Source organism: Polypterus senegalus, chromosome 2 (assembly GCF_016835505.1).
Source record: "Polypterus senegalus isolate Bchr_013 chromosome 2, ASM1683550v1, whole genome shotgun sequence".
NCBI classification, from domain to species: domain Eukaryota; kingdom Metazoa; phylum Chordata; class Cladistia; order Polypteriformes; family Polypteridae; genus Polypterus; species Polypterus senegalus.
The window spans coordinates 280,416,584-280,433,831 of record NC_053155.1 but is presented as its reverse complement, the minus strand read 5'-3'; the positions used below and the strand labels follow the sequence as shown (position 1 = coordinate 280,433,831).

The 17,248-nt window shown below is 37.3% G+C and overlaps 1 protein-coding gene across 3 annotated transcripts in view; it reads left to right on the top strand.

The window, feature by feature from the left end:
- LOC120523931 (cGMP-dependent 3',5'-cyclic phosphodiesterase) overlaps positions 1 to 17,248 on the top strand; it is a 798,989-nt gene that overhangs the window by 761,813 nt on the left and 19,928 nt on the right. For all 3 annotated transcript variants that reach the window (XM_039745642.1, XM_039745643.1, XM_039745645.1), the window contains 4 exons: positions 3,418 to 3,465; positions 5,606 to 5,680; positions 5,793 to 5,892; positions 13,593 to 13,705. In XM_039745642.1, coding sequence (XP_039601576.1) covers positions 3,418 to 3,465; positions 5,606 to 5,680; positions 5,793 to 5,892; positions 13,593 to 13,705 — 336 coding nt within the window. The remainder of the gene's footprint in view (positions 1 to 3,417; positions 3,466 to 5,605; positions 5,681 to 5,792; positions 5,893 to 13,592; positions 13,706 to 17,248) is intronic.

Below are 17,248 nucleotides of genomic sequence, written 5' to 3'. Positions count from 1 at the left end.
TTAGTACTACAGTTCATTTCAAGGCTGGAAGTGAGCTGTCTGTACAATAAAGTTAGTCATTGGCTGGTAGGGTCAAAACAGTTGGACAACCTTAACAGACATTTTGATAAAATGGAACATCATGAAAAAGCCTGATCACAAGAAATGGGGAATCATGCAAGTTTTCAGTACATCTACTGCAGGAAAGGCAGAGAACAGGTAGATCAATAAAGGACTGTTAGAGGCACATATGAGGGGACAAGACAATGGAGGGCTGGATCGCGACTTGATCATGATCTCAGCAGCAATTTTAACTGAATGGAAAGAACATGGCAGAGGAGACTTGTGAGTGAAGCATATGTGTGGTTTGTACATTCAGTATGTACTGTGCCTAGAAAACTAGGATTGACAGCTAGGCAGAGTGATGCAAATAAGCAAGTGAGATGAAAATCAATGCAATATACTATATATAATTTTATATAGAGTGCCTGTAAAAAAGTAGTCAGCCCTTGGAAGTTTTTAAATTGTGATACAGCACTCACTCATAGTAAATTTAATTTGCTCTTTTGACACTGATCAAGAGACTCTTGAATGCCCAAAGTGAAAACAAATGCTCGATTACACCCTCTTTTATGTGACACACCTAAATCATCACTGGTGCAGCCAGTTGGTTTTAAAAGTCACGCAGTTAAGTCATTGAAGATCACCTGTCTGTAGTCTCAGGGTTTCCACTTCTGGTGGGTCAGTATGGTAGCCAAACCTACACAATGAAGACACTCCAGGCAACTCCTTGAAAAAGTGATTGAAAAGCACAAGTTAGGTGATGGACACAAGAAAATAGCTAAGTCACTGACTATCCGTCGGAGTCCTGTTAAAGCAGACATTAAGAAATGGAAAGAGAACATGCTGTAAATCTGAACAGAGCAAACTGGGTGATTATGTAAGAAGAAACCAGTGAGAGAGGCCCCCAGCAGACCGATGAGGACTCTGATTGGACTTACAAGCTGCAGTAGCGGAGACTGAAAAGACTGTGCATACCACACCTGTTACCCAGGGGCTTCACCAGTTGTAGGTTTTTAGGAGTGTGGCCAAGAGAAAACCACTGTTACAAAATGCACAGGACATCTCAGCTAGGGTTTGCAAGAAGGCACATTGGACACTCTGAGGTCAGCTCGAAGAAGCTTCCACGGTCTGATTAGGCCAAAATTGAGCTTTTTTTGCCATTGAACTAAACGGCATGTTTTGCGTAAGCTAAACGCTGCACATTATCAAAAACGCAACATCCCCATGATCAAGCATGAAGGTGGTCACATCATGCTGTGCAGTACTTCCTTGCAGCAGGCACTAGAAGGCTTGTGAGGAGAGAGGGTAAAATGAATGCAGCAAAATATGAGGAAATCCTACCTAGATGAAAAGTGGATGCGGTCTGCAAGAAACCTGCACCTTGGGAGAAGATTTGTTTTTCAAGAGGACAATGACCCCAAGTATAAAGAATAAATGGCTTATAAACAACAGTGATAATGTCCTGGAGTGGCCGAGTAAGAGTCCAGATCTCAACGAAATTTGAAAGTTTGTAGCAGGAGTTCAAAAAGGCTGTTCACTCACGATGCCCATGCAACCTGACAGAAGTTGAGCAGTTTTGCAATGAAGGGGTGGTGAGGGATAGTGTAGTGCCCTGATGTGCAAAGCTAGAAGAGACATGTACACGCAGACTTAAAATATTATTAATTATATGGTGTTTTATATTTATAATGAACTGGGTTCACTCACTGCTCGCTTCGCTTGCCAACCCCCCCACCCAGCCTGCGCTACATGCCAGCCACTTCGTGTCTCTGTCAAGGAGACGCAGTCGCTCCTCTGAAAACCCCCTCTTAAATGGTGATACAATGGGAAACAAATACAGCTTTTTTTACCTCCTCTTTGCTCGATCAGCTGTTGAATTGCTGCTGCTGCCATGCTGCGTGATCTGCATCTCACATGGCGCTTCAAACATTTAAAAGCCTGTACAGCAGCTGTCCTACTGTTTGCCTTTTATTTCCGGCCCTGGGCGTGGTTAAATCTCTTGGCACAAAGTCTCGTCTTGCGGGATGTGAGTTCTTGATATTTTTTAGTTTTTAATTTAAAAATTGAATAAGAATCTGAAAATCTAATAACATCACATAAATGATAAATTCTGAAAACAAAGACACCAAACATATATATGTAGTTTTTAAAATAAGCCAGATTTAAAGCGTGACATAAAAACGTCACATAAAATTGTTGCACAAAATCGTTGCACTTTTAAGCTTAGGATTTTATATATAAAGAGTAGATTTAGACCAATTTGTGGAGACCTGTTTTCACATTGACATTAATGAGTTTTTTATTATTGATCAGTGTAAAAAAAGCTCTTTTAAATCCACTGGGATTTAATGTTGTATAAAAATAAAATGTAAAATCTCCCAAGGGTATGAATCATTTTCATAGACTCTCTAAAACAAATTAGATTATAAGAACCACTGTAAGCAGATGACATTATTCAGGGGAATTAGATATGAAAATAATAAAATAATATAAACAACAACAAAAAGTAAAAATATAATGTTGACACAGTTTGGTTTTATTGTAGCTTCACAGTCATTGAGACGCAGTTCGTTCAACATTGTCATCTTTTGGGCTTTTTCTCCTTGAGCTGACATGTTTCCTCCATTCCTCCCACAAGCAATAAACAAATATGATAGAGAAAGAAGTGAGCATTCGATTCAGATTTATTCAGTCATTTTATAACATATTATGCATGAAAAAATTACCTAAATATTCTTAAGCTACATTTTCAGTTTAGTTCCGTTAAAGATATAAAGAAGGAATACCTCAAAAGAAAATAAACAAAAAGAAACCTTATGTCTATTATGAGTTTTAATACTGACTATCATTTCTCTCCCAGCCTGAGTCTTGTGGATCACAGTGCCCTCTGGGGAAAGGAGCTGTTGCCGTAAACTGGCAAGTCAGTTAGATGAGTGGTGCTCAGTGCCCTCGGTTACATCTGTATGAAAGCACCTAAGCTATGATTGCCGCAGTCCCTACACACTTTTTAAAACAAGCTGAACCTACTGTACTGTAAATGTGTGTTTAAAATATCCAGTGAGGAATTAAATAACCGCATATGTGAGGGTGCCTTCTGGGTTTTAGATTAGTGGTTTTCTTAGTGCTGCTGTAATAAATATGGGATACAATATATCCATGTCACACTGGGCTGTATTCTACTACCTGTGATTTTACAGGAAACTGTTAAGTGAAAAGCAGTCTAGGCATTATATTTAAAAAAAAAAAAGATATTTTACAGGCATCATGTTCATTACGTTCTTCTGTGCAGTGTTTATCCTCCAAATTGTTTGATCAATTGATTATTTTTGCATCATTAGAGTCATCTTCTGTATTTCACTTTGTTTTTACCACCAGAAATCTGTACTGGCTGCTTTGTACAGTTCAGAGGGATCGGTAATGGAGGTAAGCCTTGAAGGTCTTTTATTACAACTATCATGTGTACATCTCTTGTCTCATCTGAGGGATATAATACATGATGAGTTCAGCTTTAAAGTACACACTGTGGAAGATAGGAAGCACTCTTGAGATTTCCCCAAACCCAAAATGAATATCAAGAAGGCCAAAGAAATGCAAAATGGGATCATTATTATAAGTAAAGCACACCAGGGAAGGAGCAATAAAAATACAAAAATAAACAAAGGATTATGAATCTGGCTGTTTTACAATTTACTGGCCACTTGTTTCAGCTTCGTTTTTCTCCATGGCTGTTCCCATTTTGGGTTCTTTGAGACGCTGCAACGTATTTTGAAGTAATTTTTTATTATTAATATTGTTTTAAATGATTAATAATTTAAATTGTGCTGTTGCTGTCACCATTTTGTTTTAGTGGGGTACCATAAATGAGGAAGCGATGCAAGTAATATTGATAGATATCCTTAAAAAGAATATTTTTTGTATGTGTATACTTTAAGAGCTTTAGTGTTCCTGATTATTTGTTTCTGTTCTCATTACTACAATTTTTGATTAATGTTTTAGCTATGAGATATTATGGGAGAGATGTCTGGTTTTGATTTTGGCTTCAGTTAACATTTACTCTACCAGTGACCTTCATTTCTTCAAGTATCATGTTTATTGTCATGTACAGATAACAATGGGACATCATTACTAGCAGTGAAAAACTTGGACTCAGAGGCACCTCAAATTACACAGTAAAAACACTTAACATTAATAAAAAAGTAAGAGTAAAAGTAGGAATGAAATATCAATGTGCATAATAAAATATTAAATGTCTGTAGACCAAGAGAATATAGTGCATATATACTGTACATATGTTCCAGCCTATGTACAGAAGGTAAGTCTAAAAATGATTAGTATTTAAAATAACTGTTACTGTTAAAGTGGTAAGGATTCAGCACTTCAGTAGCCTGATAGTTTGTGGGTAGAAACTGCCCCTGAACCTGCTGGTGCGGGTCTGGGTGTACCTGTGCCACCTGCCAGGTATCAGGAGCGTGAAGGATCTGTGGCTGGGATCAGAGAGGATCCGCTGTGCCATCCTCCTGTAGTTCTGTCTGTAGAGATCATGGATGACTGGCAGCTCAGTCACAGTGATTCATTGCACCGATCTGACCATCCTCTGTAGAGCTTTGTGGTCCAGAACATTACAGCTGCCATACCAGGTCATGATGCAACCACACAGAATACTCTCAACAGTACATCAGTAAAAATTGGTGGAGTCCATGTCAAATCTCCTCAGCCGCTGCAGAAAGAAGAGCTGCTGTATTCCTGCTTTCGTGATCACACCTATATGGTGTGACCAGCTTAGATCCTTAGTGATATTGATCCCCAGGAATCTGAAACAACTGATTCTCTCCACTACTGTTCCCTCAATGTGTATTGGGATGGGGTAGTAATACAGCATGTTGCTCTAAAGAGTCCTCTCAAAGACACAGTCATTACAATTGGCTTATTTCATATTGTAGCGCCAGGCTGCTGTGCTGTGCCCCGACCCCTAGTGCTGATGGATTACTTTACATCGCTCTAGGGTGCTTAGTCGCCTTTGCTGCACTAGCTTATGCGACTTTGACAGGTCTGCTGTTTGTATTCACTCTTCTATTGTATATCTGGTACTGAAGCTGATTATTTGCCTGATGGAATGCCAGCTCATACTATGGACAACTAATCCCATGGCAGTGTAAAAAAAAATAACTATTTTTCCTTCTTTCAGCATATGAACGCACATTTTTTTTTTACTTAAGTACAGCAAAATATTGGCATAAGCCAGCTCAGGGCTTCAGATTTAAGAACAAATGCTGGCCAGTGAAATGTGCAGTTTTTCATACAAAAGGAGAAAACTTGTTGGTAATATATTACATTTTATTACAGTTGAATTAAAAAGAGAGAACTTACTATAACAGACATATAAGAACTGGAAAAGGATTTACTTTTATAATGGAAGAAATTGGATGGATAGTTAAGGAGAAAAAAGAAAGAAAGAAAGAAAGAAAGAAAGAAAGAGTGATATGACACATAGTTTATTTTGGAATTCATAAGCTGAACCGTCCGCCACATATCTATTAACATTTTAATTATGTTTTCTTTCCAGAGACACCATTTTGCGCAGGCTATAGCAATTCTAAACACTCATGGTTGCAATATCTTCGAGCAGTTCTCCAGGAAGGTCAGTACAAAGAAAAGTAATATGAATAAATTTAAAATGATTTAATAGAAACAAAATCTGTATCAGTTGACAAATAAAAATGAACATTATGTGTACGCGTTGCATTGTATAGGATTACCAAAGAATGCTGGATCTCATGAGAGATATCATTCTAGCAACAGACTTGGCCCACCATCTTCGCATATTTAAAGACTTGCAGAAAATGGCTGATGGTAAGTGTTATTCTGCTTTTATAGCTTACAATGAACAATTAAATTAATGCAAATGGAATTTCTTTTTCTTTGTACACATTTATGAGGGTCAGTCAAATATGATCCAGGAGACACTGGTCTATTTGCTAGAAACATGTCACGAGCAGACTACTTTCAGCAGTCCTCATAGATCTTCATTTGTGACAGTCATGCAGTTATTATTGAACTTGAAATCCATTTATATACAGTCCTTTGTTGTTTTCATACAATACTAGAAGTCTACTAGTGATCTGTATACCTTCTGCGCATTAAAAATCGATAACAGCATACTGCTGTTCTTTTGGTGCGTAGAAAGGGGAGCAACCATGCTAACAATGTTTGGACTTTTGTGACAGCAACTTAGACAAACTAACCTCACACACACACATGCAACTACCACTGCAACTAATCTTATTAAAAAATTTAAACATAATTGCAGATACTTTTTGACTTGTATTATTCATCAAACGTCTATAAAACAAGCTTTTGAGAAAAACAACATTCTAGCTTTTGCTGTTTAATAATTTAAAACAATTAAGTTATGTTTTGTTTATTAATCAATAAGTAAGCTATAGTCCTGCCTCTGGTAGGATTTGAAAGTTGTGCTGTGACTCTGAGAAGGTGCTTTACAAGGTGTCAAAGAAATGGAAGCAGGAAAAGAAAAGCAATTTAACTTTGGTAAGAATAATAATGAATATCAATACATGGCTTCCATGAAAGAGATAAAGAATTACTTTAAAGGTGAAGTCCTCATATATAGTATCGTATTCAAAGTCTCTAAAGATGACTTTAGATGGACAGGAGGACAGAAAAAAAAATAAAAGAAATTCAAGATATGCTGGAGAAAAAACTAAATCTGCAAGGGTTCCAAAGCCAATAAACCAGGAAGCCCAGACTAATCATTCTAGCTAACATGAATGTACTTAAATTATTCTTTCAGGCTTCTTCCTAAAGGATTCTTTGTAGTGGGTCTCGTAAACAGACGGGGTACCAACTTCAATCGAGCATCACAGGCAGCTGCACAGTGCCTCTATCAGGCAGTGGTGGCACTGAATGCCACCACAAAAAAGTGCAAAAGAAAGCAAAGCAGAGATTAGAAATGAGTGCAAATACATGAAGAATATGATAATTCCTAGCATGTACAGTATATTCTTTTAGGAACACAACTAAAATGTAGCTATGAAAATGCCAAATTAAAAAGTGGGCTTTTTGGATTTTTTTTTAATGATCCTTCATATTAGCTTGGCATATCTCTTTTAGTTAAGTATTCCAATTTTTTGTTACATAACTGCAAAAAGCCACCTCGCCACCTCATGATATTAGGAGTATCGTATAAAGTGGAACTTGTATTGACACTTTTTTTAAAATTCTCAAACCAGACATTAAAGTGTTATGCTGTAATATGAAAACTAGATGATAATGTAAGTGCCCTTACATTAAAGGAGATCATACACATTCGGGGAATTAGAGTGTTACTATTTCTAGTGTGAGATACATGTAAAATAATAAAAGAAATTATGAAATGTAAAGCATTGGAGCAGTTTCTTTGTAGCCATTTCTATGCACAAACTCCTTTTACCACCTATGTTCTAAAGTACATTTTTTCTTGAAATAAACCCGTGCTCGCTTCTGCTGCCCACCATCTCACAGCTGATCTGCTTGAAGGGCATCAGTGCACTTGTCAGTTAGAGAAAGTGATTGTATTTAAAAAGATGGAATATAGAAGAGTATGCGGGGTGCGGGAGGAAGACAGTTTGATCTTTACTTATTATAGATAGAAAATCAGTTACTTGAGTGTTTCACTACAAATGTCTATTTTAAATACCAATGAATAAGAAAATGTAGTAAAATGTAATAAATAGTAATAGAAAGTAAATAAAAAATGTAATTAAATTAAAGCCTTGTCAAATCAATATTATGAATTACTTTACCCTTTTAACTTAAATTCTATAAAAATTGCATTTTTGCCTTTCTGTTTGTACATTGTTTGAATATGTTTCTCTTTCTCTTTAATTGGATTATTCTCTTTGTTCTTGATCTTTATTATATGCAACTCTTTTTTGTTCATTTTCTATTTTTTCAAAGTTCATTGTCAGCTCTTGCTGATAATTTTCTATCTCAATCTAAAATTCACCGTTCTTGAGTAGATAACTTGCTTTTCTGCCTCGCCATTATAACCAACTGCGTTGAAGGGCGAGTTAGCACTGAGCGTGTCACAGGGTGGTACATAGTGAGGATGTGCGCAATAGGAGTAATGATTGGGCGAGTAGTGTGGAGGGGAGTGGTCAAAATAGAGATATATGAATGAAATATTTTATGTTTTGTCTGATAAACTTTTAAATAATCTCAGTGTGTATATAGAATAAATTAAGAAGGTTACTGATATAAAGTTTAATTGTTTCAAAATAAACCTGGGTGAGATCCCTTTTAGATGTGCAGGCTGGGTTGCTGTAATTGGCGATCCTAAACTGGCCTTGTGAGAGTGGACTCTGAACAGGGTTCTTCCTTCTGAGCACAAAATTAGGGATAGAATCTGCCCCCTGTGCCTCTCAATAGGATTTAGCAATTTGCCAAATGTTATGCTTTGTTATTTTTGCTTGCCTGCCGTATTCTAATAAACTATTTATTGTTGTGGGCAGTTTGAAGGAATATCTTTGCTTGGCACTCCACCCATAGTTCATGGGCAGTGTCTCTGATCAGACATTCCTTAATATACCATAGTTTCTTAAATTATATATTTTGACTCAAAGCATAGTTACATTTATGATCATTTTGTAAAGCAGGCCTAAATGTGTTTTGGCAAGTTATCAGGTACCTAAGAAACATAAGCAGAAGTGGCATTCATGATTGTGCAAGGGCACAAATGTTGTGCATATAGGGCTTTGAAGTGGACTCAATGCCACTTGAATGATTGATGACGCTTCCAGCGAGGTCACATCAGCAGAAAACAAGGACAACTGATGTGGTCCATATTTATATACGGTATCACTATAGTGAAAGAAAAATGAAACCCCTCAGACATTCAGGGTAGATATGGATGGGGAAGAAGAACTCAAAGTCAGTACCCATTCACCTAATGGGAAGCCATTGCAGGGCAAAAGCTACACAGTCTGCAGTTCAGACCCTGACAGTTCTGTAATTGAGAGGTGTGTTTGAGCCCTATAGGGTGCATCAAAAACCAAATATGACTTCAGCTTAGCTTCAGTCACTGAGTATCATCAGAGAGTGCTGTGGTCTGGGACTTTTAAAGCTCTACAGTATGTTGGTCCCCCAAAATGTTTATTCTGTGAAAACATCAGGAATAACCAGGTGAAGTGATTGCTAATCACGTGGTGAGGCAGGGCATTCATTGGCTACTGAGAGATGGAATCAGTAGTCTCTGGCTATTGAATATACTCTAACCAAACTGTACAGCACATTTTACAAATGTGCACCTGAAAGGGTCTCAGAAATAGTAAAATAAAAAAATAAAATACCATGTAGATATGGAAGAATCCCTAACAGAGGTGAATGCAAATTAATTTACAATTCAATCCAGGTAGGTTGTAGTCTGTAATGGTTTTAATAGGAAAATGTGGAGACCTCAAGGCCTAACACAACCGAGTGATTCAAAAAGAGCTGTTTTGACAAGCACCACCTGAAGGAAAGCCTGTAGTGGTGAGCCCAATGGGACAGTAATTGCTTTATATATATATATATATATATATATATATATATATATATATATATACACACTGTATATTATATATATACAGTATATTATTGCTTTGTTTCTTGCTGTATTATCTATCATTCTCTCCATTGAATATGTATGAGAAACACTTTTCGGAAATGATGTTCCTTGTCTTTTAGCTGCTGCCTACTCTGTTTTGTGAATGTGAATATGTGAATTGGCTGGAAAGGAACTCTAAGACTTAGTGTAACATGTTTCAGAGTCACAGTATTAGTTCATTTTTCTTTTTTTAAGTTAGACATATCCTATCCATAGGTGTGTGTGACTGTATTTCCAGTCAATTTCTTAAGCAGGGACTAGTTTCATAATTTAATGGCTTCCCAAGGCAGTTAGGCGGATTTATTTTGCAAAAGCAAAATATGTCTTTATTTATTTGACAGAAATGTAGATGATTTGTTTTCTGACTTTATAAAGTAGATTTCATGACTTCATACTATCTCCAAAAGAATAATTGGAAAAGCAGAATGTTAGAATGCGAGTGATACAGTAACATGTCTAACAAAATACTAAATTTTCCATTGATCTAAAATTGTAAAATAATATACTTCTCTCTAAATGTATCCGGTTACACTAGGTGAGTATACCTTTCTTATGAAGAAGCTGATTTTAATTAGCAGTCAAAGGAGCCTAGCTTTATGCTGTTAGGATAGGTTGTTTTTGCCACAAATGACAAAATTAGAAGAGATCAGTTAAGAAACAAATTGCCTTAATTGAGGGGATCCCAATCTGGGGTGTTCACATCCCCAGGGGGTGCAAGATGGCATTTCAGGTGGTGCAACAAAGAGGGGGGCTTCATTGCAAACCTCCAAAACTGAGTGAGGTGCGGTGTCTGACTTTATCGTTGTGCAATTGGTGTCTTACAGCGTGCCATAATTTGTAGGTCACTTATTACTTAGTGCTTCTGTTCTATGATATGAAGAGAATCAAGCATCAGCTCCCACAGAGTTCTTGCTGTGGGTGAAGTTCATAAAGGCAAATACATTTTTTAAGAGAATGGAATTTGGACCTTGCAATGATCCATAGAGAAGGGTAAGGTCTAGTACTGATTTCTGTTCAAGCCCTGATTGTGAAACATCACTGATTTTGAGGTCTGACTGACATTTTTGTTTTAAGGGACAATAGGGACTGAATTGGATGCAACACTTGCTGCTTACACTCAGCCCATCTGTCATGTTGGCAGTCCTGGCAGTAGTGCAGCAGTTTTACTGTGCAGCATACAGTTATGCTTGAAAGTTTGTGAACACTTTAGAATTTTCTGTTTTTCTGCATAAATATGACCTAAAACATCATCAGATTTTCACTCAAGTCCTAAAAGTAGATAAAGAGAAACCTGTTAAACAATTGAGAAAAAAATATTATACTTGGTCATTTATTTACTGTATTGAGGAAAATGATCGAATATTACATATTTGTGAGTGGCAAAAGTATGTGAACCTCTAGGATCAGCAGTTAGTTTGACGGTGAAATTTGAGTCAGGTGTTTTCAATCAATGGGATGACAATCAGGTGTGAGTGGGCACCCTGTGTTATTTAAAGAACAGGGATCTATCAAAGTCTGCTCTTCACAACACATGTTTGTGGAAGTGTATCATGGCACGAACAAAGGAGATTGATGCTCATCAGGCTGGAAAAGGTTACAAAACCATCTCTAAAGAGTTTGGACTCCACCAATCCACAGTCAGACAGATTGTGTAAAAATGGAGGAAATTCAAGACCATTGTTACCCTCCCCAGGAGAGGTCGACCACCAAAGATCACTCCAAGAGCAAGGCGTGTAATAGTCGGCGAGGTCACAAAGGACCCCAGGTTAACTTTTAAGCAACAGAAGGCCTCCCTTACATTGGCTAATGTTCATGTTCATGAGTCCACCATCATGAGAACACTGAACAACAATGGTGTGCATGGCAGGGTGGCAAGGAGAAAGCCACTGGACATGGACAAACCAGAAGGCTATTGGAAGAATGTTTTGTGGATGGATGAGACCAAATTAGAACTTTTTGGTTTAAATGAAACGCGTTAAGTTTGGAGAAAGGAAAACACTGCATTCCAGCATAAGAACCTTATCCCATCTGTCAAACATGGTGGTGGTAGTATCATGGTTTGGACCTGTTTTGCTGCATCTGGGCCAGGACGGCTTGCCTTCATTGATGGAACAATGAATTCTGAATTATAGCAGAGAATTCTAAAGGAAAATGTCAGGACATCTGTCCATGAACTGAACACAAGTCGTTCTACCAAAGAATGGTAAAAAAAGAATAAAGTTAATGTTTTGGAATGGCCAAGTCAAAGTCCTGACCTTAATCCAATCGAAATGTTGTGGAAGGACCTGAAGCGAGAAGTTAATGTGAGGAAACCCACCAACATCCCATAATATTTTTGTCTCATTTGTTTAACTGGTTTCTCTTTATCTACTTTTAGGACTTGAGTGAAAATCTGATGATATTTTAGGTCATATTTATGCAGAAATATAGAAAATTCTAAACGGTTCACAAACTTTCAAGCACTCCTGTATCTTGGGGGACAAAGCTCATTGATTGTGTGTCACTGCTTAGCGGCATGCCAGCAGACATTGCTTTACTGGAGTCTTCAATCTCCCAAACCCCTCAATTGTTGATTGTGCCTCTTGATCATCCTTTGTCTAAGCTTCACAGGGAAAACATTAACATAATTATTGAGATTTATAATTTATGCACTGAGTTAAAAGCTTATTGTTTTCAGTTCAATTTGTTCACCTGTAGTACTGCAAGTGGTTCAAAAATTAGAAATTTCACTTCTTCATCTTCACATGTGATATTACTTTTGTAGGGGGTGCGAACATAAATCAAAACTTTTCTATGGGTGTGGGGCATAGGACAATATGTCAATAATAACATAAAATTCTCAAACTATTTTAAACCAGATCAACCCCAACCACCACCCCTTTTCCCTACAACATCAGCTATAAGCAAGGAATCTTCACTGGTCAGGGCATTAGTCCACCTCAGGCCATACTCATGCACAGAAAACATTGGGGTCCAATCATCCGAATATATATATGTCTTTGGGAAAGAAAATAAATCCTGAACAAATATTAGAACATTAGAAAAATCTAGACATGAACAGGCCATTCAGCCCAAAAAAGCTTGCCAGTCCAATCCAAGTCGAGTTTTGAAAAGTCCCTAAAGTCTTACTGCCTACCACACTACTTGGTAGCTTATTCCAAGTATATATGGTTCTCTGTGTAAAAACGTCCTAATGTTTGTGTGAAATTTACCCTTAACAAGTTTTCAACTGTGTCCCCGTGTTCTTGATTAACTCGTTTTAAAATTACAGTCGCGATCCACTGGATTAATTCCCTTTCTAGTGACCTCTGCATGACCAATATGGTATATTAGCCAAAGTTTTTAAGTAAGGGCAGCAGCCTATGCATATCTTTTTGTCCTGCTAGACTTCACTTTTGCGCCAGATTTGGTGAATTGTTACTGTACAGTTCCCAGTACAGAATGAAGGAAAACAATGATTCAGTCATTAATCCTCCAGTTCTGCTCCAAGGTCACAGGAATGGCAACACCTGAAAAAAGAATAATACTGCTAGAAGACAATTGGCCGGCAGTTGACATCTTTTATGAAGTGTAACCTGTGCTCTTCTTAACTGTTGACTAGTGAAACAATTAAAAGTTGAATGCTAAACCATTTATGATTTTAATAAAAGTTATAATTCTGCCCGTAATTGGATAATACCCTGTCCAAGCTTGATCCCTGGCTTATACAAATGTGACCAAGTTAGGCTACTTCTGTCCACGACCCTGAAATTGGATTAAGCATGTGAAATAGATAGATGGATGATTATGTTTCAGTACTTACAGCTCAGTGTTAATGATACTATTAAGTGCTGAGAGCCGAGATGTCACTCCTATGAGTTCCAGTATGATTGTGCTTAGCCATTTGATTTTTTTGATTTCTTCTTTTTAGTGGGATACAACCCGTTGAAGAAGGGGCACCACAGTCTGCTTCTCTGCCTGTTGATGACCTCATGTGACTTATCAGACCAAACTAAAGGGTGGAAGACCACAAGGAAGATAGCGGTAGGTAGCTAATGTCACATCAACCTTAACACACGGTGATATCAGTCTGAGGAACACTGCGGAGCTGATTCTCTCATCTACTGTTTAGGTGGCTCAACAAGTGCTAAAGTTGAAAAATGACTATTTACTTTTTAAAAAGGATGAAAGATGCGATCTACGATTGAAAGTTTGTCTGTTCTCCATGCTTTCAAATACCCTTTGAGTCTTGAGGACTTGACTTTACAAAGTGACTTCCTGTAACCCTATAAGTAATACAAGTTGCCTAGGAACCTTATTTTTTACACTTGATTGCAAAAACAATTGAAATAATAACCATGTTGCAATATTAAATGCAGCAATGCTATGTAAATTTTAACGTTTGTGAATTATGTTAAAAACATATTAATAATATGCTAGAAGTTTCTATGAACTGTTATTTTAACACTGAGCAACATTGGGTGCTTAAAGTTGATATGAACATAATGAAGAACACAAGGAAGATGATTAATGAAAGGAGCAACAAACTACAAAATTTACAAATTTACAAAAAGCAAAACCCTGCTTCCTCTATGAGCCACTTCACTGTGTTTTGAACCATTGACTTTCTGGTAGAGCTTCTGATACACTTTCCAACCTAAAGGTCCCACTATCACATGTTCCTCTTTTCTTTCTCTTTTCACGTTCAGTCCCTCTTGACCTATATACTGTATATCCCATATTCTGAATTTAGTAATGTGCAAGCCAGAAGGACCATTTTAATCACAGACTAAGAACATTCCAGTAAACATCTTCAATGGTAAGAAATGGCCTCTGGAACTCCTAGGGCTATCCCCTGGGAACTTGTGGCCAAAGTGCCCCTGCAAGAGCTGAGCACTAGCTTTTAAAGACTCACATGATCTCTGTGTAGCCTGCTCATCATAATATATAGCCTGGGCCATGTATAATATAATGGGGGACATTGATTCAATTATTAAATGATCTCCATTGCCTTTTAATACCTTGTTAAACTGTAGTTATTCCTTCCTGAGTTTGTATTAAACAAATGTGCTTTAGCACTCCTGACAGTATCCCCTTTGACTTCTCTGCTGTCTGTTGCCTGCAGTACTCGTCCTCACCTATTGCCTCTACCTTGCCAACATTTATGAAGTATCTGGGTGATATATTGGGACAACTTAGCTATTAACTAAATAAGACCATTTGATAAGATTAATGGTTTCTTCTCATTTGTCAAATTTCTTCTGTTCTTACCACTGTCGAAAGTGAAGGAGGCAATATGCAATGTTGAACATCATGAAAAAACTAACATGAAATATCATGCCAGAAGTACAAAGATGAAGTAATGACACAGTTCATCTTAAAATTAGGAGAAATACTGTAGGAGAGGAGTAAGAATATGACAATGAGGGGGCTTTCTCTTCTCTACAGTAAATGCTCAGCCTATATTAGGTCCTTAAAAAGGGACTGAGGAGTTTCTTTGAGCAGCTCATAAGACCCTGAACCTACTTTTAAAAACATTCCATATTAGCTTAGTCCTTAATTTTCAGATGTTTTAGGATTCAACTGCTTTTACATTACTACACTTAAAAAAATATGAAAACATCCACCAGCACTCAGGATCCAGCTAATTCACAAACCTATTCATTTTAAACATCCAGAGCTTGTTATGTCCATCCCAGTGAAACCCCTACACTGAACTCCACTAAAGGCTATTTGGTTTATCTGTTAAGCAGTTTGATTTTAAGGTTCTGTCTCCACACGGGCTTTACTGTTTGATCCTGAGCAAGTCAATCCACTGTTAGATACTTCAGCATGATGACGCTGTTATATAAAATATATAATTAGTAAGATTATTTGATTCTAGGTAACAAAATTCCTGGTGGAAACAAATCCTCAACTAAATTACAACACACAAAGTCACAGTGCTGATGAAATAGGCCAACTCCACTTTTGGAATTATACAGTATGAAACACACAACTTTATAATCTTAAGCATAATGAGAAGCAGATTGAACCCTAGTCCTCTAATAACTTGGTTATCAAATTCCATGGGTAGGAGTAGTTTCATGGCAATGTAGTAGTGGCACCAATTGTAATAGCAAGATAATGAGAAGTAAATCAAAACAGGGGAGAGTCATTAAGATTTCAGAATAATCCCTAAGCTTTTACTTTTGAGGTAATCACTAATGAACATAGTTGAAATACGAACAGCCTGGTTTATGTCTTACATTGCAGAAAGATAACAGCTGTAAATCAGACAAAATGGCACTTAAACACAGTGTCCCGCAAGTCACTCTTCTTGTTACTATCCTGCAGTCTAGATGACAGTCTGGACTGAAAATAAATCTTTCTGTCCTCAGCTACAGCTGTTCTAACTACCAAGATTATATGCAAATCACCACCTCAGCAATAACTGTTTCTCTCCAGGACACATTTTCATTTTAAATTGGAATGACCCACATTTTCTTTTAGAAAAGTTACATAAAGCTTAACTCTGGACTTTCACTGATACAGCATTTCTGCTTTTACAAAGATCTAGATTGGACTGTCTATACAAAAAATGAACCTTATATATATGAACTGACAAAATCTTTCCAATAGAGACCACCTTCTGCTGATAATACAGTCCTCATTTATTGTATTGAATACAATAATTGGAACAACATCTTCTGTAATATTAAATTCAAAACCCTGAAGAAAGTTTCAGTGGGTTCAGAATATTTATTGGAACTGATGGCCATAACTACACCACCCCGGCATGCGGTGAAAGTATTCTTTTAAAACTCCTGCTATCAGCCTGCCGCAGCACACCTTTCACCTCTCCCCCCTTTGCAAATGACATAGCACAGCTTAAGATCCATAGACTGTATTCTTCTCATCATCTTGTAGACCAGGCCCAAGAGCTAGAGTGATGATGTTTTTGTGAATCCTTCCTCTACTTCCTGTGCTTCTTGATAGTCCCAGTGTTGTGTCTAGTAGCATGTGAGTAGAGCAAAACGTACAATGAAAAATGTTTTTTTATTTGCCTTCAAAAAATTTGGATTGACAACAACATAAAAAAGTATGCCAACCCAGCTGTGAAGGGACGGCGCATGGCATAGGCATTATGGACAGTTTGCTACAGCTTGTCCCCTCAGTGGGCGCACTGCAACTGCCTGTAATGTATATAGAATTGCAAGAGGCACCAAGTAAGCCAAAGTCTGTGACAATATCAAGAAGCAGAAGAAGAGAAAACTGATAAAAAAATAGACCCATTTAACAGCAAAACCATAGAATGGTATTCTGAGAAACTGTCATCGCTTGTCCCTGGCATCAGAAAAGTTATGTAGAACACCAGGCAAATGCTGTTCACCAGGCATATAGTAAAAAATGCCACAGTTTAAAATAGGATGTGCTGCTGTATCTGGCTTATTTGTTTTTTTTTTTTTTGTTTTAATTTGAAATTATTTCGTTTTGTTGTACTTAATGTAGATGTTTTTCAGTTCCTACAGGAATGCTAAAAAAATCTGTATTATTATGATTACAGTGAATGCATTTTATATTTTCCCTTGCTGCAGCCTTGCTATC